The following is an 18,306-nucleotide window of genomic DNA, read 5'->3' on the forward strand; positions in this document are numbered from 1 at the left end:
TTGTACCTTTAAATATTTGAGCGGGAAATCAGCACGTTGCTGATTGGACGAAGCCTCCAGCAGAACTGTATAAAAGGAGAGGTTTTTCCCCCAGCCTGTTGCTGGGTTCACCCTATATTAAAGAGCTGTTGTCACTACCCTGGTCTCCAGCCTCGTTACTTCCCGAACTTAACATTGGCGACGAAGGTGGGATCTCGAGGCTAAGGAGAAATGGGGACGATATGACCCGCTTCGAAAGTTTCCTAGAAGCCAACGAACTGCACGGAGTTCCAGACAACCGAAAAGGGCTTATTTCTTAAGCCACTGCGGTCCGGAGGTCATTGACATCGCGAAGCCCTGGCAGAGCCAACACCGTCTAAATATGTGCGGCGGTTTGAATTGGGAGCGAAGACAGATGGAGGGCGAGTCCATCGGTGATTACATGGCCGCCCTGAGAAGAGCGCCCAAGGACCGCGGATACCGTGATCTAGACGAGGTGCTCTCGAGCAACTCATCCGAGGGGTCAAAGACATCCGCTTACGGCGACGGCTGCTAGCAAAGAGCAACCTAACGCTGGCCAACGCCTGGACGAAGCCTCCAGCAGAACTGTAAAAAAGGATAGGTTTTTCCCCCAGCCTGTTGCTGGGTTCACCCTATATTAAAGAGCTGTTGTCACTACCCTGGTCTCCAGCCTCGTTACTTCCAGAACTTAACATTGGCGACGAAGGTGGGATCTCGAGGCTAAGGAGAAATGGGGAACGATATGACCCGCTTCGAAAGTTTCTAGAAGCCAACGAACTGCACGGAGTTCCAGACAACCGAAAAGGGCTTATTTCTTAAGCCACTGCGGTCCGGAGGTCATTGACATCGCGGAAGCCCTGGCAGAGCCAACACCGTCTAAATATGTGCGGCGGTTTGAATTCGGGGAGCGAAGACAGATGGAGGGCGAGTCTATCGGTGATTACATGGCCGCCCTGAGAAGAGCGTCCAAGGACTGCGGATACCGTGATCTAGACGAGGTGCTCCTCGAGCAACTCATCCGAGGGGTCAAAGACATCCGTTTACGGCGACGGCTGCTAGCAAAGAGCAACCTAACGCTGGCCAACGCTCTGGACGAAGCCAGAGCACATGAAATGTCATCCCAAGCGGCAGAGACGCTACAGAAGCCGGTTCCACAAAAGGCGAGCGCGAAGGCAACCCCGGTGCACCAGGAGGAGGTTCAGACCGAATCCGACGGTGAAGACGAGGAAGGGGTCTGCCGCACCGAAAAACGCGACAAAGGGGACCGAGACGAATGCGGAAGCTGCGGGGGTCAACACCAGCGCCAACGCTGCAAATTTAAAGATGCGACATGTCGGCGGTGTGGGAAGAAAGGGCACCTAGCTCAAGTTTGTCGAGCGGCCCAACCTTCCCGCCGAAAATTCAAATCGGCCAATCAGAGCGCGGAATCGGCAAGGCGACCCGCGATTGGCTCAAACAAAAAAGGCGCGGATTCCAACCAAACAACGGTGGTCATAGGCCGCGCCTCGACCAAAGTGGAGAAGAAGATCTTCACCAGGCCAAAAATAGAGGGAGTGCGGTGCCGGCTTGAAGTGGACACGGGATCAGCGATCACCATCATGTCCTGGGACACTTTGGCGAAGTCGCTGCCGTCCGTCGCGAAGCGCCACCTGCAAGCACAACGACTACGAGTCCACGACTACCAGGGAATCGATCCCTGTTCGAGGACCACCTCCGTCCGAGTCGAGTACGGCCCTCACAAGAAGACCCTGCCCATCACGATCGTCGAAGGAACTCTGCCCAGTCTGTTGGGACTAGACTGGTTTCGTGCCCTGGGCATGGGAGTGACTGGCATCTACAGAAGTGACTGCAATTTGAAAGACATTCTCTTTAACGAGTTCGAAGATGTCTTCAAGGACTGCCTGGGCAAGTACAAGGGGACCCCTATTTCCTTCAACTTAGACCCCAGGTAGCCCCCATTAGGCTTAAGGCGAGGAGAGTCCTTTGCCCTAAAACCAAAATCGATAAGGAGCTGGACAAGCTCATAAATCAGGGGATTTTGGTGCCAGTCGATCACGCAAAGTGGGAGACGCCAATCGTCACCCCCATCAAACCGGACGGGTCAATTAGAATTTGCGCTGACTACAAGGCGACGCTTAACAAAGCCTTACAGAAAAGCGCCACCGGTTCCCGTGGTGCAACACTTATTGCACTCTTTGGGGCAAGGGCAAGTCTTTGCAAAGTTAGACTTGGCCCAAGCCTACCAACAACTGCCAGTAGACGCCCGCACAGCTGAAGCCCAAACGATTGTGACGCACAGGGGGGCCTTCAAGTGCACCCGATTGCAATTTGGGGTTAGTGTGGCACCAGGGCTGTTCCAAAACCTGATGGAACGACTACTGCAAGGGCTCCCAGGGGTAGTTCCCTACTTCGATGATGTCCTAATTTCAGGGGAAAACATGGAGGAATTGGGGGAGCGTTTAAGAAAGGTCTTGAGCATTTTCCGGACAGCCGGACTAAAAGTCAAGACAAATAAATGCCAGATAGGGGTCGAATCGGTCGATTTCTTGGGCTACCGGATAGACAAGAAAGGAATTCACCCTACTGAGAGCAAGGTTAAGGCAATTAGGAAGGCTCCAGCGCCCAAAAACAAAGCAGAGCTGCAGGCATTCCTGGGATTGGTTAATTTTACGCGGTCTTTTAAAGAACAAAGCAACTGCTATGGAACCGCTGCATAGGCTCTTAGGAAAAATACTGTTTGGTCTTGGGGAAAGTCAGAAAATAGGGCTTTTGAAGCAGTAAAGAACCTGCTCTCAAGTGATAGCCTGCTCATCCAATATCACGACTCACTACCCCTAGTGCTGGTTTGCGATGCATCCCCTTATGGGGTGGGGCTGTACTCAGCCATAGACTTCAAACGGCACAGAAGCCCCTATAGCGTTCTACTCTAGAACGATGTCCTCCCAGAGAGGAACTACAGCCAATTAGACAAAGAAGCACTAGCCATTGTATCAGGGGTCAAAAATTCCATGAGTATGTCTTTGGGCGGAATTTTGAAATCGTGACTGACCACAGACCGCTACTAGGATTACTGGCTGGCGATCGCCAACGCCTGTGGCACTTTCGCCACGCTTGACCCGATGGACTATATTTTAGCCGCTTATTCGTACAAGCTGCAGCATCGACCGGGAAAGAAGTGGGGCATGCAGACGCTTGAGCCGATGCCCACTGCCAGGGGCGATCAAGACCCCACCCGGGACACCCATCCTCCTTATTGACTCGTTGACTCTGGCCCAGTCACATCAAGGAAGTGGCTCGGCATCATACCGACATTGTGTTAAGGACTGTACCGGTTGGGTAGAGGGAGGCTGGCCGCCTGCGCCGCGCGATCGGTTCAAAGAATTTGTTAAGAAACGAGATGAGCTCTCGGCTCAAGGGGGGTGCCTGTTATGGGGTGATCGTGTAATAATTCCTGTTAAGTTAAGGGGCAAGGTATTGGACCTCCTCCACGAGGGTCACCCAGGCATCGTAAGGATGAAGGGGTTAGCTAGAAGCTATGTATGGTGGCCACTCATGGACGCAGAGATTGCTGAGAGGGTAGGGAAATGCCAAGCTTGCCAAGAGTCCAGACCGCTACCCCCAACAGCCCCTGTCAGAGAATGGGAAAAGCCCCAAGGGCCCTGGTCAAGAATCCACATTGACTTTGCTGGCCCCTTTCACGGCCAAACGTTCCTAGTGGTGGTGGACGCATTTTCCAAATGGTTGGAGATCATACTCATGAAGTCCACCACGGCCGAAGCAGTAATCGCAACCCTGCGCCACCTATTCGCAACTCACGGGTTGCCGGACACTCTGGTGTCCGACAAAGGGGCCCACTTCACCGCAGCCCCCTTTGAAGAGGACCTGGCCGAGGAAGGCATCCGACATGCCCTCTGCGCCTTTCCACCCTGCGCCGAATGGCCTTGCAGAGCGTTCCGTCCGGAGCGCTAAGGAGGCATTGTCCAGGCTCCAGCCAGGTGACTGGCAAACGAAAATAGACTTTTTCCTAGCCGTCCAGCACAGAACCCCAAGCACAGCCACTGGGAAAAGCCCAGCCGAATTGCTAATGGGACGGAAACTCCGGTGCCCACTTGACCGTTTGAACCCCCATTACACACCCGAGGGTTACAAGGGGGAACTAGAAAAGACAAGGGAAATGAGCATAGGCGACCGGGTGTGGGCCCGAAACTATGGGGACGGCCCGAGTTGGGTCGCAGGACAAGTAACAAAGATAACAGGCCCAAAATCGTACGTGGTAGAGCTACCAGACAACCGAGTGTGGCGGCGCCACATAGATCAGTTAAGGAAACGAATAACTGACCAAACCAAACCAATAGAGACAGGTAATGACCAATACCACTTTGAATCCACAGCTGACAATGACCCGGGGGAGGCGCAAGACTTAGCTGAGGTCCCAGAGTTCCAGCGACGCCATCAGGTCCCCGAGGGAAGCAGCAGGGAAAATTCCAAAATTAATCCAAGGCCGGATGGCCAAGAAAAGAGTCGGCCAATAATCCAGAGCTGTTTGTTTGTTACTACCGGTTCTGTGGGCATGCAGACGCTTGAGCCGATGCCCACTGCCAGGGGCGATCAAGACCCCACCCGGGACACCCATCCTCCTTATTGACTCGTTGGACTCTGGCCCAGTCACATCAAGGAAGTGGCTCGGCATCATACCGACATTGTGTTAAGGACTGTACCGGTTGGGTACAGAGAGGGTGGCCGCTGCGCCGGGCGAACGGTTCAAAGAATTTGTTAAGAAACGAGATGAGCTCTCGGCTCAAGGGGTGCCTGTTATGGGGTGATCGTGTAATAATTCCTGATAAGTTAAGGGAAAGGTATTGGACCTCCACGAGGGTCACCCAGGCATCGTAAGGATGAAGGGGTTAGCTAGAAGCTATGTATGGTGGCCACCATGGACGCAGAGATTGCTGAGAGGGTAGGGAAATGCCAAGCTTGCCAAGAGTCCAGACCGCTACCCCAACAGCCCCAGTCAGAGAATGGGAAAAGCCCCAAGGGCCTTGGTCAAGAATCCACATTGACTTTGCTGGCCCTTTCACGCCAAACGTTCCTAGTGGTGGTGGACGCATTTTCCAAATGGTTGAGATCATACTCATGAAGTCCACCACGGCCAAGCAGTAATCGCAACCCCGCGCCACCTATTCGCAACTCACGGGTTGCCGGACACTCTGGTGTCCGACAATGGGCCCCAATTCACGGCAGCCCAGTTTGAAGAATACCTGGCAGAGGAAGGCATCCGACATGCCCTCTGCGCCTTTCCACCCTGCGCCGAATGGCCGTGCAGAGCGTACCGTGCGGAGCGCTAAGGAGGCATTGTCCGGGCTCAAGCCAGGTGACTGGCAAACAAAAATAGACTTTTTCCTAGCCGTGCAGCACAGAACCCCAAGCACAGCCACTGGGAAAAGCCCAGCCGAATTGCTAATGGGACGGAAACTCCGTGCCCACTTGATCGCTTGAACCCCCATTACACACCCGAGGGTTACAAGGGGGAACTAGAAAAGACAAGAGAAATGAGCATAGGCGACCGGGTGTGGGCCCGAAACTATGGGGACGGCCCGAGTTGGGTCGCAGGACAAGTAACAAAGATAACAGGCCCAAAATCGACGTGGTAGAGCTACCAGACAACCGAGTGTGGAGGCGCCACATAGATCAGTTAAGGAAACGAATAACTGACCAAACCAAACCAATAGAGACAGGTAATGACCAATACCACTTTGAACCCACAGCTGACAATGACCCGGGGGAGGCGCAAGACTTAGCTGAGGTCCCAGAGTTCCAGCGACGCCATCAGGTCCCCGAGGGAAACAGCAGGGAAAATTCCAAAATTAATCCAAGGCCGGATGGCCAAGAAAAGAGTCGGCCAATAATCCGGAGCCCGATGGCCCAGAGAAAGAGCTGGGAGGAGAAAACAGCCCTCCGACCAGCTCAAAACACCACCCAGAACTGAACCGCAGGTCAGAAAGAACTAGGAGACGCCCAGGTTATTTGCGTGACTACGCCGAAAAATAACATGTAAATAAATATGTAAATAGAGACAAAGTGTTTTCTGGGAGGGAGGAATTTTGCTACCGGTTCTGTGGGCATGCAGACGCTTGAGCCGATGCCCACTGCCAGGGGCGATCAAGACCCCACCCGGGACACCCATCCTCCTTATTGACTCGTTGACTCTGGCCCAGTCACATCAAGGAAGTGGCTCGGCATCATACCGACATTGTGTTAAGGACTGTACCGGTTGGGTACAGAGAGGGTGGCCGCTGCGCCGGGCGAACGGTTCAAAGAATTTGTTAAGAAACGAGATGAGCTCTCGGCTCAAGGGGTGCCTGTTATGGGGTGATCGTGTAATAATTCCTGTTAAGTTAAGGGCAAGGTATTGGACCTCCTCCACGAGGGTCACCCAGGCATCGTAAGGATGAAGGGGTTAGCTAGAAGCTATGTATGGTGGCCACCATGGACGCAGAGATTGCTGAGAGGGTAGGGAAATGCCAAGCTTGCCAAGAGTCCAGACCGCTACCCCAACAGCCCCAGTCAGAGAATGGGAAAAGCCCCAAGGGCCTGGTCAAGAATCCACATTGACTTTGCTGGCCCTTTCACGCCAAACGTTCCTAGTGGTGGTGGACGATTTTCCAAATGGTTGAGATCATACTCATGAAGTCCACCACGGCCAAGCAGTAATCGCAACCCCGCGCCACCTATTCGCAACTCACGGGTTGCCGGACACTCTGGTGTCCGACAATGGGCCCCACCACGGCAGCCCAGTTTGAAGAATACCTGGCAGAGGAAGGCATCCGACATGCCCTCTGCGCCTTTCCACCCTGCGCCGAATGGCCTTGCAGAGCATGCAAAACTAGGACTGTCTAATACTTTAGATGGCTGGATTCTTAAAACATATTGAACCACAAACTATCCAACCCCATTTTAACCAAGGTAAAGGTAAAGATTCCCCTTTCACATACGTGCTAGTCGTTCCCGACTCTAGGGGGTGGTGCTCATCTCCATTTCTAAGCCAAATGGCCAATGCTGTCTGATGACGATTCTGTGGTCATGTGGCCAGCATGACTAAACATCAAAGGTGCATGGAATGCTTCCCACCAAGGTGGTCCCTATTTTTCTACTTGCATTTTTACATGCTTTCGAACTGCTAGGTTGGCAGAAGCTGGGACAAGTAACAAAGATAACAGGCCCAAAATCGTACGTGGTAGAGCTACCAGACAACCGAGTGTGGCGGCGCCACATAGATCAGTTAAGGAAAAGAATAACTGACCAAACCAAACCAATAGAGACAGGTAATGACCAATACCACTTTGAATCAACAGCTGACAATGACCCGGGGGAGGCGCAAGACTTAGCTGAGGTCCCAGAGTTCCAGCGACGCCATCAGGTCCCCGAGGGAAACAGCAGGGAAAATTCCAAAATTAATCCAAGGCCGGATGGCCAAGAAAAAGAGTCGGCCAATAATCCGGAGCCCGATGGCCCAGAGAAAGAGCTGGGAGGAGAAAACAGCCCCTCCGACCAGCTCAAAACACCACCCAGAACTGAACCGCGCAGGTCAGAAAGAACTAGGAGACGCCCAGGTTATTTGCGTGACTACGACGAAAAATAACATGTAAATAAATATGTAAATAGAGACAAAGTGTTTTCTGGGAGGGGAGGAGTGTTATGTATTAACGTTTGTACCTTTAAATATTTGAGCGGAAATCAGCACGTTGTTGATTGGACGAAGCCTCCAGCAGAACTGTATAAAAGGAGAGGTTTTCCAGCTGTTCCAACATGACATCTCTAATAAATTGGAACTCTGAGGAATCTCAAGAGGGGGTGTTCTTTAGAACCCTGACAGTGGGATTATGACATTTGCAGAGCATGCAAAACTAGGACTGTCTAATACTTTAGAAGGGAAAGAGAAGATTCAAAAAGATCGAGTAGACTTGAACACGGGGCAAAATGAAAAAGATGACATTTAAATTAGAAAAACTTAAAAGTCTTACATCCAGATAGAATGAACAATGAAAGTCCCATGTATAAAATTTGAGATGGGGTGGTCCTGGAGATTGTGTGAAAAGTGTTTGGTTAATGTAGCAGAGTTGGGTGTTTTCCTCAATCTGGAGACCCTTCGGATGATCACTTACGCCCTGGGGAAATTACCACTGGACTACTGCAATGCATTGAACGTGGGGCTGCCCCTAAAGACCATCCAGTTGTTAGCTCATCTGGATGGTTGGCCCTGCAAAACAGATGAAGGTATGCCCTCCTAAATAAGCCATAAGATGATGTACTATAAGGACCTTCACATGTCATGTTACTATGATGGCTGGATTCTTAAAACATATTGAACCACAAACTATCCAACCCCATTTTAACCAAGGTAAAGGTAAAGATTCCCCTTTCACATACGTGCTAGTCGTTCCCAACTCTAGGGGGCAGTGCTCATCTCTGTTTCTAAGCCAAAGAGCCAGTGCTGTTTGATGACAATTCCGTGGTCATGTGGCCAGCATGACTAAACATCAAAGGTGCACAGAACGCTGTTACCTTCCCACCAAATGTGGTCCCTATTTTTTCTACTTGCATTTTTTTACATGCTTTCGAACTGCTAGGTTGGCAGAAGCTGGGACAAGTAGCAGGAGCTCACCCCATTACACGGCACTAGGGATTCGAGCCACTGAACTGCCACTGAGCCACTGCATCCCCCTTAACCAAGTCTAGCATTATGTGCAAATCCAAATATTATGTCTTCTAAAAGATGAGCGTTTGTTTGTTCTTCAAATTCACCTGCCTTCCAAAAAGTAAGAAGGAAAATTCTTCAGAACAGCAAATATCAAAACAGAATTATAGCACAGCAACGTCTTAGAATAGTTTTTCAAAAACTTCTTCTTACGGCTGCTATAACTATCACGTTATACGATTATATTATGCTGTACTTTTATGCTCAAGTGTCCTGCTTTGTATTGACAGAAGATGAGCTGGCAACCCCACCTCTGGATGGCATCATTCTTCCTGGTGTGACGAGGCAAAGCATCTTAGATCTGGCACGCAAGTGGGTAGGTGGTAGCCATCTGCTCCGATAGCTGGCTGGGGAATTCTGGGAGTTGAAGTCCACCAGGCTTAAAGTTGCCAAGGTTGGGGACCCCTGGTTTGGAGAACTGGTAGCAAAAATCCCTGCCCCCCACCCCATGCCCAGCTGAGTCGCGCGGTCATCAGAAGTTTTTCTTCAGCCGAAAAAAATGCTTTTAAAAGTAAAAAAAAAAAAAAAAGGTGGCCATACCCACCCAGTCACATTACACACACACCCACCAAGCCACGCCCACAGAACCGGCAGTAACAAATTTTACATCTCGCCACTGCCTTATTGGATGATCTAATAACAACTATATTGACATAACCATGTTCTGCCTTGCCTGTTGGATCAGGCAAAGGACAATTACTAAAGATGATTCTATGTTGTTGTGTTTTATTAAAGCTTAAAGAGACACAGCTCTTTAAGCTACTGTTCTAAGTACTGAAAAAACCAGGATGGCTGGCTGGCTGACGGATGGATAAACAGATGGATAGATGGATGGATAGATAGATAGATAGATAGATAGATAGATAGATAGATAGATGCATAGATAAACAGGCACGAGCTTTAAATCTTATGCTTGCTTTTCCTATTTGTGTACCCCAACAGGCAGAAAGCAGTTGATAATTTGTCCAAAAAGCAATACTGATTAATCTACATCATGGGTGACAAATGATGACATCATGGGTCACGTTGCTGTCATGTGACATTTCACAAACATTTTCCCCATTCACAGAGCTGGAGTGGTTATGGCCTACACATGATGCATCTGGCCCATGGGCCTCCAATTTGACACCCCCGGTCCAGGGGTGAAATGCTCCCAGTTTGGACCAGATCGCCTGATTGGTAGCGATGGCGGCAGGTGGTTCGGAGAAACGGTAGCAAAAATCCCTGCCCCCCACCCCATGCCCAGCTGAGTCGCGCGGTCATCAGAAGTTTTTCTTCAGCTGAAAAAAATGCTTTTAAAAGTAAAAAAAAAGAAAAGAAAAAAGTTGGCCATACCCACCCAGTCACATTACACCCCCCCCCCACCAAGCCACGCCCACAGAACCGGCAGTAACAAATTTTACATCTCACCACTGCCTTATTGGATGATCTAATAATAACTATATTGACATAACCCTGTTCTGCCTTGCCTGTTGGATCAGGCAAAGGAAAATTACTAAAGATGATTCTAAGTTGTTGTGTTTTATTAAAGCTTAAAGAGACACAGCTCTTTAAGCTACTGTTCTAATTACTGAAAAAGCCAGGATGGCTGGCTGGCTGACGGATGGATAAACAGATGGATAGATAGATAGATAGATAGATAGATAGATAGATAGATAGATAGATAGATAGATAGATAGATGATAGATAGATAGATAGATAGATAGATAGATAGATAGATAGATAGATAGATAGATAGATAGATGCATAGATAAACAGGCCCGAGCTTTAAATCTTATGCCTGCTTTTCCTATTTGTGTACCCCAACAGGCAGAAAGCAGTTGATAATTTGTCCAAAAAGCAATACTGATTAATCTACGTCATGGATATCAAACTCACCGTGTCACGTTGCTGTCGTGTGACATTTCACAAACATTTTCCCCATTCACAGAGCTGGAGTGGTCATGGCCTACACATGATGCATCTGGCCCATGGGCCTCCAATTTGACACCCCCGATCCAGGGGTGAAATGCTCCCAGTTTGGACCAGATCGCCTGATTGGTAGCGATGGCGGCAGGTGGTTCGGAGAAACGGTAGCAAAAATCCCTGGCCACCACCCATGCCCAGCTGAGCCACGCGATCATCAGAGGGTGGTTGTTTTTTTACTTTTAAAAACAAATTTTTCTTTGGGCGAAAAAATGCTTTTAAAAGTAAAAAAAGAGCCTCTGATGATCGCGCGGCTCAGCTGGGATCGTCAGAGGCTTTTAAAAGCATTTTTTCTACAACCTCTTCAGCCAAAGAGGTTGTAAAAAAGGCTTTTAAAACTGAAAAAAAAGTTGGCGATGCCCACCCAGTCACATTACCCACCCCCACTAAGCCACGCCCACAGAACCAGTAGTAACAAATTTTACATTTCACCATTGCCCTGCTCTATGTAGTTATTAGAAGTGAAGTTCAACTTGAAATTGACTTTACTTTTACCTCAGCTAGGTGGCAGCATCTGTATATTTTAAAAAAAATCTGAGCAGGGTTGAACCTGGTTAATACTCAGATTGTGACTATCAAGAGATGCTTGGGCTAAATTGGAAAGTTGAGGAAATATCTCAGAAGAAGGCAGTGAGAAATTACTGCTACATTGAAAAACTGCACTGTTGTATTGAACATTGCTATATTGAAAATTACACGGGTGTCTCCTTGAAGTCTCCTGGAGCTGACCTAAAGAGGGTTTACAGCTTATAAATATAAACTCTTTACATTTTAAACTATACGAGAGTCTTAGCTCTTGGCAAACACGATTTCTAGAACTGCTTGCTTATCCTTTTTCAGGGTGAATTCAAAGTATCAGAGCGATACATTACTATGAGTGATCTCACAACTGCCTTGAAGGAAAAGAGGGTGAAGGAGATGTTTGGGGCTGGGACAGCTTGCGTTGTATGTCCTGTTTCAACAATACTATACCTGGGAGAGGTAAGAGCCAAAGTTCTGGAGAGTCAGATTTGTTACTACCAGCCAGTTCCAATTTCTTGATAAACTCCATAACAAATCCTCATCAGACTCTGGAAGTTCTTTAATAAGACATTGTTTGAAATTTGGATAGTGGACTATAAGGCTATATTTATCTGGACAGTAAATGTCCTTAGCATTTGTCCTTAGCCTGCCTTCCATTGAAGACCTGTATACTGCACGAATCAAAAAGAGGGCTGTGAAAATATTTACAGATCCCTCACATCCAGGACATAAACTGTTTCAACTCCTACCCTCAAAACGACGCTATAGAGCACTGCACACCAGAACAACTAGACACAAGAACAGTTTTTTCCCGAAGGCCATCACTCTGCTAAACAAATAATTCCCTCAACACTGTCAAACTATTTACTAAATCTGCACTACTATTAATCTTCTCATCGTTCCCATCACCAATCTCTTTCCACTTATGACTGTATGACTGTAACTTTGTTGCTGGCAATCCTTATGATTTATATTGATATATTGACCATCATTTGTGTTGTAAATGTTGTACCTTGATGAATGTATCTTTTCTTTTATGTACACTGAGAGCAGGGGTGAAATGCTACCGGATTGGAGGGGATCGCACGATCTGGTAGCGATGGCAGCTGCTGGTTCGGAGGACCGGTAGCAAAAATCCCTGGCCCCGCCCCCACTGCCTCTGCTGAGCCGCACCATCTGCAGAAGTTTGGTTTTTTTACTTTTAAAAGCCGGTTTTGCTTCAGCCGAAACAGGCCTTTAAAAGTAAAAAACAGCAGAACCTTACTTGTACTCTTAATTGTAGAAAGCATGTTTTCTACAAGTAAAAGTAGAGATTTTAAGGCACTTACCTGATTACTGAAGAACGCATGGCTCTCTTTCCAGCCGGAAACCTCTAGTTTCAGTTTCAGCCCAGACAGAATCAATCTATTCTGCTAATCTATTTCCTCGGTGATCAACTGGCTGGCTTTGCTGAGGAACTCTGGGATTTGAAGTCCACAATAAAATAAAATAAAATAAAATATTTGTGCAACTTTCTGAGATTTGGTGTGTTTCTGTAGTGTTTCACTCTAACTACACAAACACACAAAATCCCAGAAAGCTGTATGTGTGTGTGTTAGTTGTGTGTGTGTGTGTGTGCGTATGTGTAAAGTGTGAAAGTTGGTTTTTGAGCTTTTTGTGGCTGTGTGAAGTGTGAAGTGCAGCTGCTTTTACATTGTGTGTGTCAGTTGTGTTGTGTTGTGTTGTGTTGTGTGTGTGTAAAGTGTGAAAGTTGGTTTTTGAGCTTTTTGTGGCTATGTGAAGTGTGAAGTGCAGCTGCTTTTACATTGTGTGTGTGTCTGTGTGTGTGTGTAAAGTGTGAAAGTTGGTTTTTGGTACCTCTTATTGTTTTTTATACTTTGTTTATTATTTTTATTATTTATTGTTATTGGCCACGCCCATCAAGCCACCTGACCACCAAGCCACGCCCACCAATTAAGCCACGCCCACAGAACTGGTAGGGAAAATTTTTCGTTATTCAAAAAGTTTTTATTAGTCAAAAAAGGTTTATACAAATACATATCAGGTATGGTAAATTTTCATTTTTCTTATCTAAAATAAGAATTTTACTCAAATTTTTTAACACATACAACAGCCATAAGGCAAGCAGGTGACACGAAGTAGCTAAGTTTGCAAATTTTAAATACGTAATAAAGAAGAGTCAAGAATAAACAGAACATCGTACAAAAGAGAATAAGGAAAACCAACACAATCCCAAATATCTTTATCACTTCCTAGTTTTGGATCTCAGAACTCTGGGTTCAGCCTGACCCAACTCCAGGGCCGCAACAGCGGCAGCCGCTTCAGCCCCATGATCTATAACCTCCCCTTCTTCAATTCCTGGGTCATCTGATTCCAGGAAGGCTTTGTGTTCCTCCACATAGGCCGTAGCCTCCGCAATTGTACTGATTTTTATGGTAATCCCCTCCCGGAAAATCATCAATCCCTCTGGCATCAGCCATCTGAAGCCCACTCCTTCTGGTACAATTTGCTTGACAAAAATAATATTTCTTTCTTTTTCACGTACCTGTCTGGGAATCTGCCTCAGAATGGCTATCTCCTGCCCCTGTAAATCAGTGCCCCACTCCTATGTTTTCTAAGAATTTCATCTCGCCTCTTCTCACAAATTTGACATGAACCTCTCTGGGAACTGCATGCGTGCGTGCATATTGAATTAACTCTATAAACTCGATCCACATCCCAATTCATGAAATCAACACCTCTCCCAAGAAATTCTCCCAACAATTTAGTCACAACATCTCTCAAGTCTTCTTGGTCCACTTCTTCCAAATTTTGAAACCTAAGGAAATAAGACATTTTATCCATCTGTAGTCCAAGCACAGCATTGCCTGTCGTCTCCTCTCTTTTCTGCACTGCCCGCATCTCACCCTCCAAACCTTCCACTTTCTGCTTGTTTTCTGCTGAAACTTGTTGAGTATCCTTTAAATCCTTTTGGATAGTCACAATTTCTGCTCTTATTTCATCCAATTTCTTGTCCATATTAGATAACTTTTCCAAAATTCTCTCCATCTCTCCAGCAGTTGGTCTCTGACCAAATCCTCAGGCAGGCACAGTATCCTTGTAATTTCCTCCGGATCCACCAGGGGCACTCACAGGAGCAACGAGTCCAGAGTACAGTTAGTCAACCAGGAAGTCAAGGGAAGTGATGTCATCAAAATTCTCATAGTGAAGGCGGAAGCTGGGCGCCACCACTGTTCCCCAGAAGGAGGGGGCCTCAAACCTTCCCTCCTAAATTTCTCCATCACCTCTTCTCTCCAGAGCTCCACAAAACCGGTAATCTTCTTATTTTAAGTTCTCCTCTCTCCAGAATAACTCGTGCTCCTTCCAACCGCAGGGGAGAAAACCCCCGCACTCCGGAGCATTCCACCACGCCACCGATATTCCCTTCCCTTCTCCTCCTCAATTCTTCTCCGTTCCCTGTTCACCACCAGGCTGCTGCAGTTATAAATCCAATGCCCCGGTGTCACTGGGCACAGCGGCCCAGGCGACGACCAAAATAATGGCCGCGGCCTGTGGCCTCCAAACCCCGCCAAGCCTAGGACGCGCCAGCATCGGTCCCCACAGTCCTGTATGTCGGCTGGGAGACCCCTGGCGAGCCGTCCGTACGGCAGGTGTCCTTTTCGGAACACCTGGCCCCTGAGGGCCTCGGCGGCGGCCGGATTCGGGCGCTGGAGGCAAGAGAAGCCTTCCAGACGTCCGTTGCCGCTGGATACCGGAAGTCGTCTCAGGTAGGGAAAATTTTTCGATTTCACCCCTGACTGAGAGCATATGCACCAAGACAAATTCTTTGTGTGTCCAATCACACGTGGCCAATAAAATTCTATTCTATTCTATTCTATTCTATTCTATTCTATTCTATTCTATTCTATTCTATTCTATTCTATTCTATTCTATTCTATTCAGATAATAAATGTTAGGGACATCCCTAATACATTTTTAAAGAATAAACAGATGTAGTTTTTGAACCACCAGAAAAGCAGCAAAAATTGAGGGGAGGAGAGGATCATTAGAGCAACCTATAGAGAGAAAAATTACATCAGATTTGCTTTAGAAAGTGTTTGGGCAACTAGCCATTAATTAGATACTATAGCTTGTGAAAAAAGAAGGGTTTCAAAAACTGTAAAGATGAAAGAGATGAAAAGCTATTTATCAAGTGTCTGCAGAATGTGAAACAAATTAATGAGAGTGGAAATTTTGGAGAGTAATACAGAAGTTATAGACAAAGTTGGAAAGAGAACTAGATAATCTGGCTCTATTGGAATTGAGAGAAAAATGTTTTGCTTCAGATTTAACATAATCTCAGAAGACTGCTAAAGATATTAGAGAAAATGTTATTAACAATTTTGTTTTTGGATTGAGATGAGGAGATACAGAAGCAGAAATCGATAAAGTTTATAGAATAAAGACAAGATTTGCAAAAATAAGAAATATTACAAGAGATGGTTTAGTACAGTTTGTCAGGAAGAAGATGGGATCACGTTTTCAGCAACAGTTTAATACAAGACTGAATATTATACAGATGTATTGAATTTTTTGGAGTATAAGATGGGCGAAAAGAGGGCGAAATTTTGGGTGCGTCTTATACACCGAATGTAGCCCCACCCACTCGCTGGCCCCCACCCGCTGGCCTCTGCCCAGTGGTGGGATACAGCCAGTTCGCACCACTTCGGGAGAACCGGTTGTTAACTTTGTGAGCAGTTTGGCAAACTGGTTGTTGGAAGACGTCATTAGGGTAGAGAACCGGTTGTTAAAGTACTTGAATCCCACCACTGCCTCTGCCTCCCAGCAATTTGCCTCCTTGCAGCAAACAGCCCATTTCAGCTTCAGCACAGCCTGATTAGCACAAGCAGCTGATTGTCGGTTGGATCGGCCTCCCAAACATCAACTGTTTCAGGCTACAGGGATTGCCATTGCCTATTGCCACACGCCCCATTTGCTGCAAGGAGGCAGATTGCTGGGAGGCAGAGGCAAATTTTTTTCTTGTGCTAATCAGGCTGCGCTGAAAATGAAAATGAAACAAGATGTTTGCTGCAAAGAGGAAAATTGCTGGAAGGCAGACGCAGATTTTTTTTCTTGTTTTCCTCCCCAAAAAAGGTAGGTGCATCTTATAGTCCGAAAAATACGGTAATTCTTCTGCAAAAATCTACTAGAATCCTGAATGAGAGAAAAGAGTATTCTTTTTTGACAGAAAGATTAAAGTAGAAAAAGCATCCCATTTTGAGGGAACAAATTGGAAGGAATGACTTGAGTAGAGAGGTTGTAAAATTTCGGTCAAAGTTACAATATGGAGAATGCAGGGCAAAGTCTCAGTAGCTCCTGACTCAAATGGATCAATCATTTCAATTGTAGCAATGAACATAGCAATTGCACTTAGATTTATATACTGTTCCATAGTGCTTTACAGCACTCTCTGTATGGTTTACAATGTCAGCATATTGCCCTCCCCCCCCCAACAATCTGGGGCCTCATTTTACCCACCTCGGAAGGATGGAAGGCAGAGTCCATCTTGAGCCCCATCAGGATCGAACCCCAGGCTGTGGGCAGAGTTTGCCTGCAATATTGCATTCTAACCAATGCGCCACCAGGACTCCCTACTTGATATTTAGCTGATTATCTGTCATCAAATTATTGCTGACTCTTAGATTTTCCCCCCCAAAAAAATCTCTCTCTAACTTGGTTGTCCATTTGTTCCAACAGCTGTAAATAAGTCCATCCACCTTTACTGCTGATATGAACATCTTGCTGAAATTATAGGCATTATCGGGAGGAAAAATTTCATAATGTCATAGCTGATATAATTTCTCTCCTTATCCTCCTTGCAGGTGCCATAATATAATTTGTATCAGCCAAATAAAATGTCTTCGGCACTTTATGTTCTTGGAAATGAATTTTATGTTTGTGTGATAGTTGAATAATGATCTCTTGTCAGCTTCGCTTCGCTTCTACAGAATTTGTTTTGCACTGAATTAAGATCGAACAGAAGGGGAAAAAAAAGTTATATCTCAAATGGGGGGAAAAGGAAGTTTTTCCACTGCTGGATTTTCATTTATTGGTTTATTTTTTCCTGTTACTAAGCCTTTTGTAATTCAATCCGAAATCAATTTTCTGAACACCTTTATATTTTAACTTAGTTTTTCTTTTCTTTTAGAATTTGCAAATTCCAACCATGGAGAATGGACCTCAAATAGCAACCCGTTTCTGGAACCAGCTAAGTGATATTCAAGTAAGGATCTCACATGTTTTCTATGAGAAATAGACAAGTGGTTGAATAGCTCAATTATTTCCTCATATCCTGACAGAAACGCAGTAAGGTAAAAGGTTCCCCTTGCACATATATGCTAGTCGTTCCCAACTCTAGGGGGCAGTGCTCATCTCCGTTTCAAAGCCGAAGAGCCAGCACTGTCCGAAGACGTCTCCGTGGTCATGTGGCCGGCATGACTAAACGTCAAAGGCGCACGGAACGCTGTTACCTTCCAACCAAAGGTGGTCCTTATTTTTCTACTCGCATTTTTTATGTGCTTTTGAACTGCTAGGTTGGCAGAAGCTGGGACAAGTAACAGGAGCTCACCCTGTTACGTGGCACTAGGCATTTGAACCACTGAACTGCCGACCTTTTGATTGACAAGCTCAGTGTCTTAGCCACTGAGTATGCAGACGTAATTCCACAGTCCTTATATTTAGTGACTTTGATTCAATCCTGAATCAACATAACATCAGTATTCCAGTATCTCAGGGGCTGCCACAGAGAAGAGAGGGTCAACTTATTTTCCAAAGGACCAGAAGACAAGATGAGAAACAATGAATGGAAATTAATCAAGGAGAGATCCAACCTAGAATTCAAGAGAAATTTCCTGACAGTGAGAACAATTAATCAGTGGAACAACTTGCCTTCAGAAGTTGTGGGTGTTCCATGGAAGGCTTTTAAGAAGAGACTGGACATCCATTTGTCTGAAATGATCTAAGGTCTCCTGCTTGAGCAGGAGGTTGGTCTAGAAGACCTCCAAGGTCCCTTCCAACTTGGATAA

General features: G+C 46.6%; 1 protein-coding gene across 2 annotated transcripts in view; it reads left to right on the plus strand.

Moving 5' to 3' along the window:
- The window catches only part of BCAT1 (branched chain amino acid transaminase 1), an 87,745-nt gene that overhangs the window by 62,447 nt on the left and 6,992 nt on the right, over positions 1 to 18,306 (plus strand). For both annotated transcript variants that reach the window (XM_058189699.1, XM_058189700.1), the window contains 3 exons: positions 8,986 to 9,071; positions 11,561 to 11,701; positions 17,430 to 17,504. In XM_058189699.1, the coding sequence (XP_058045682.1) occupies positions 8,986 to 9,071; positions 11,561 to 11,701; positions 17,430 to 17,504 (302 nt within the window). The remainder of the gene's footprint in view (positions 1 to 8,985; positions 9,072 to 11,560; positions 11,702 to 17,429; positions 17,505 to 18,306) is intronic.

The sequence above is a fragment of the Ahaetulla prasina genome, chromosome 7 (assembly GCF_028640845.1).
Source record: "Ahaetulla prasina isolate Xishuangbanna chromosome 7, ASM2864084v1, whole genome shotgun sequence".
Taxonomy (NCBI): domain Eukaryota; kingdom Metazoa; phylum Chordata; class Lepidosauria; order Squamata; family Colubridae; genus Ahaetulla; species Ahaetulla prasina.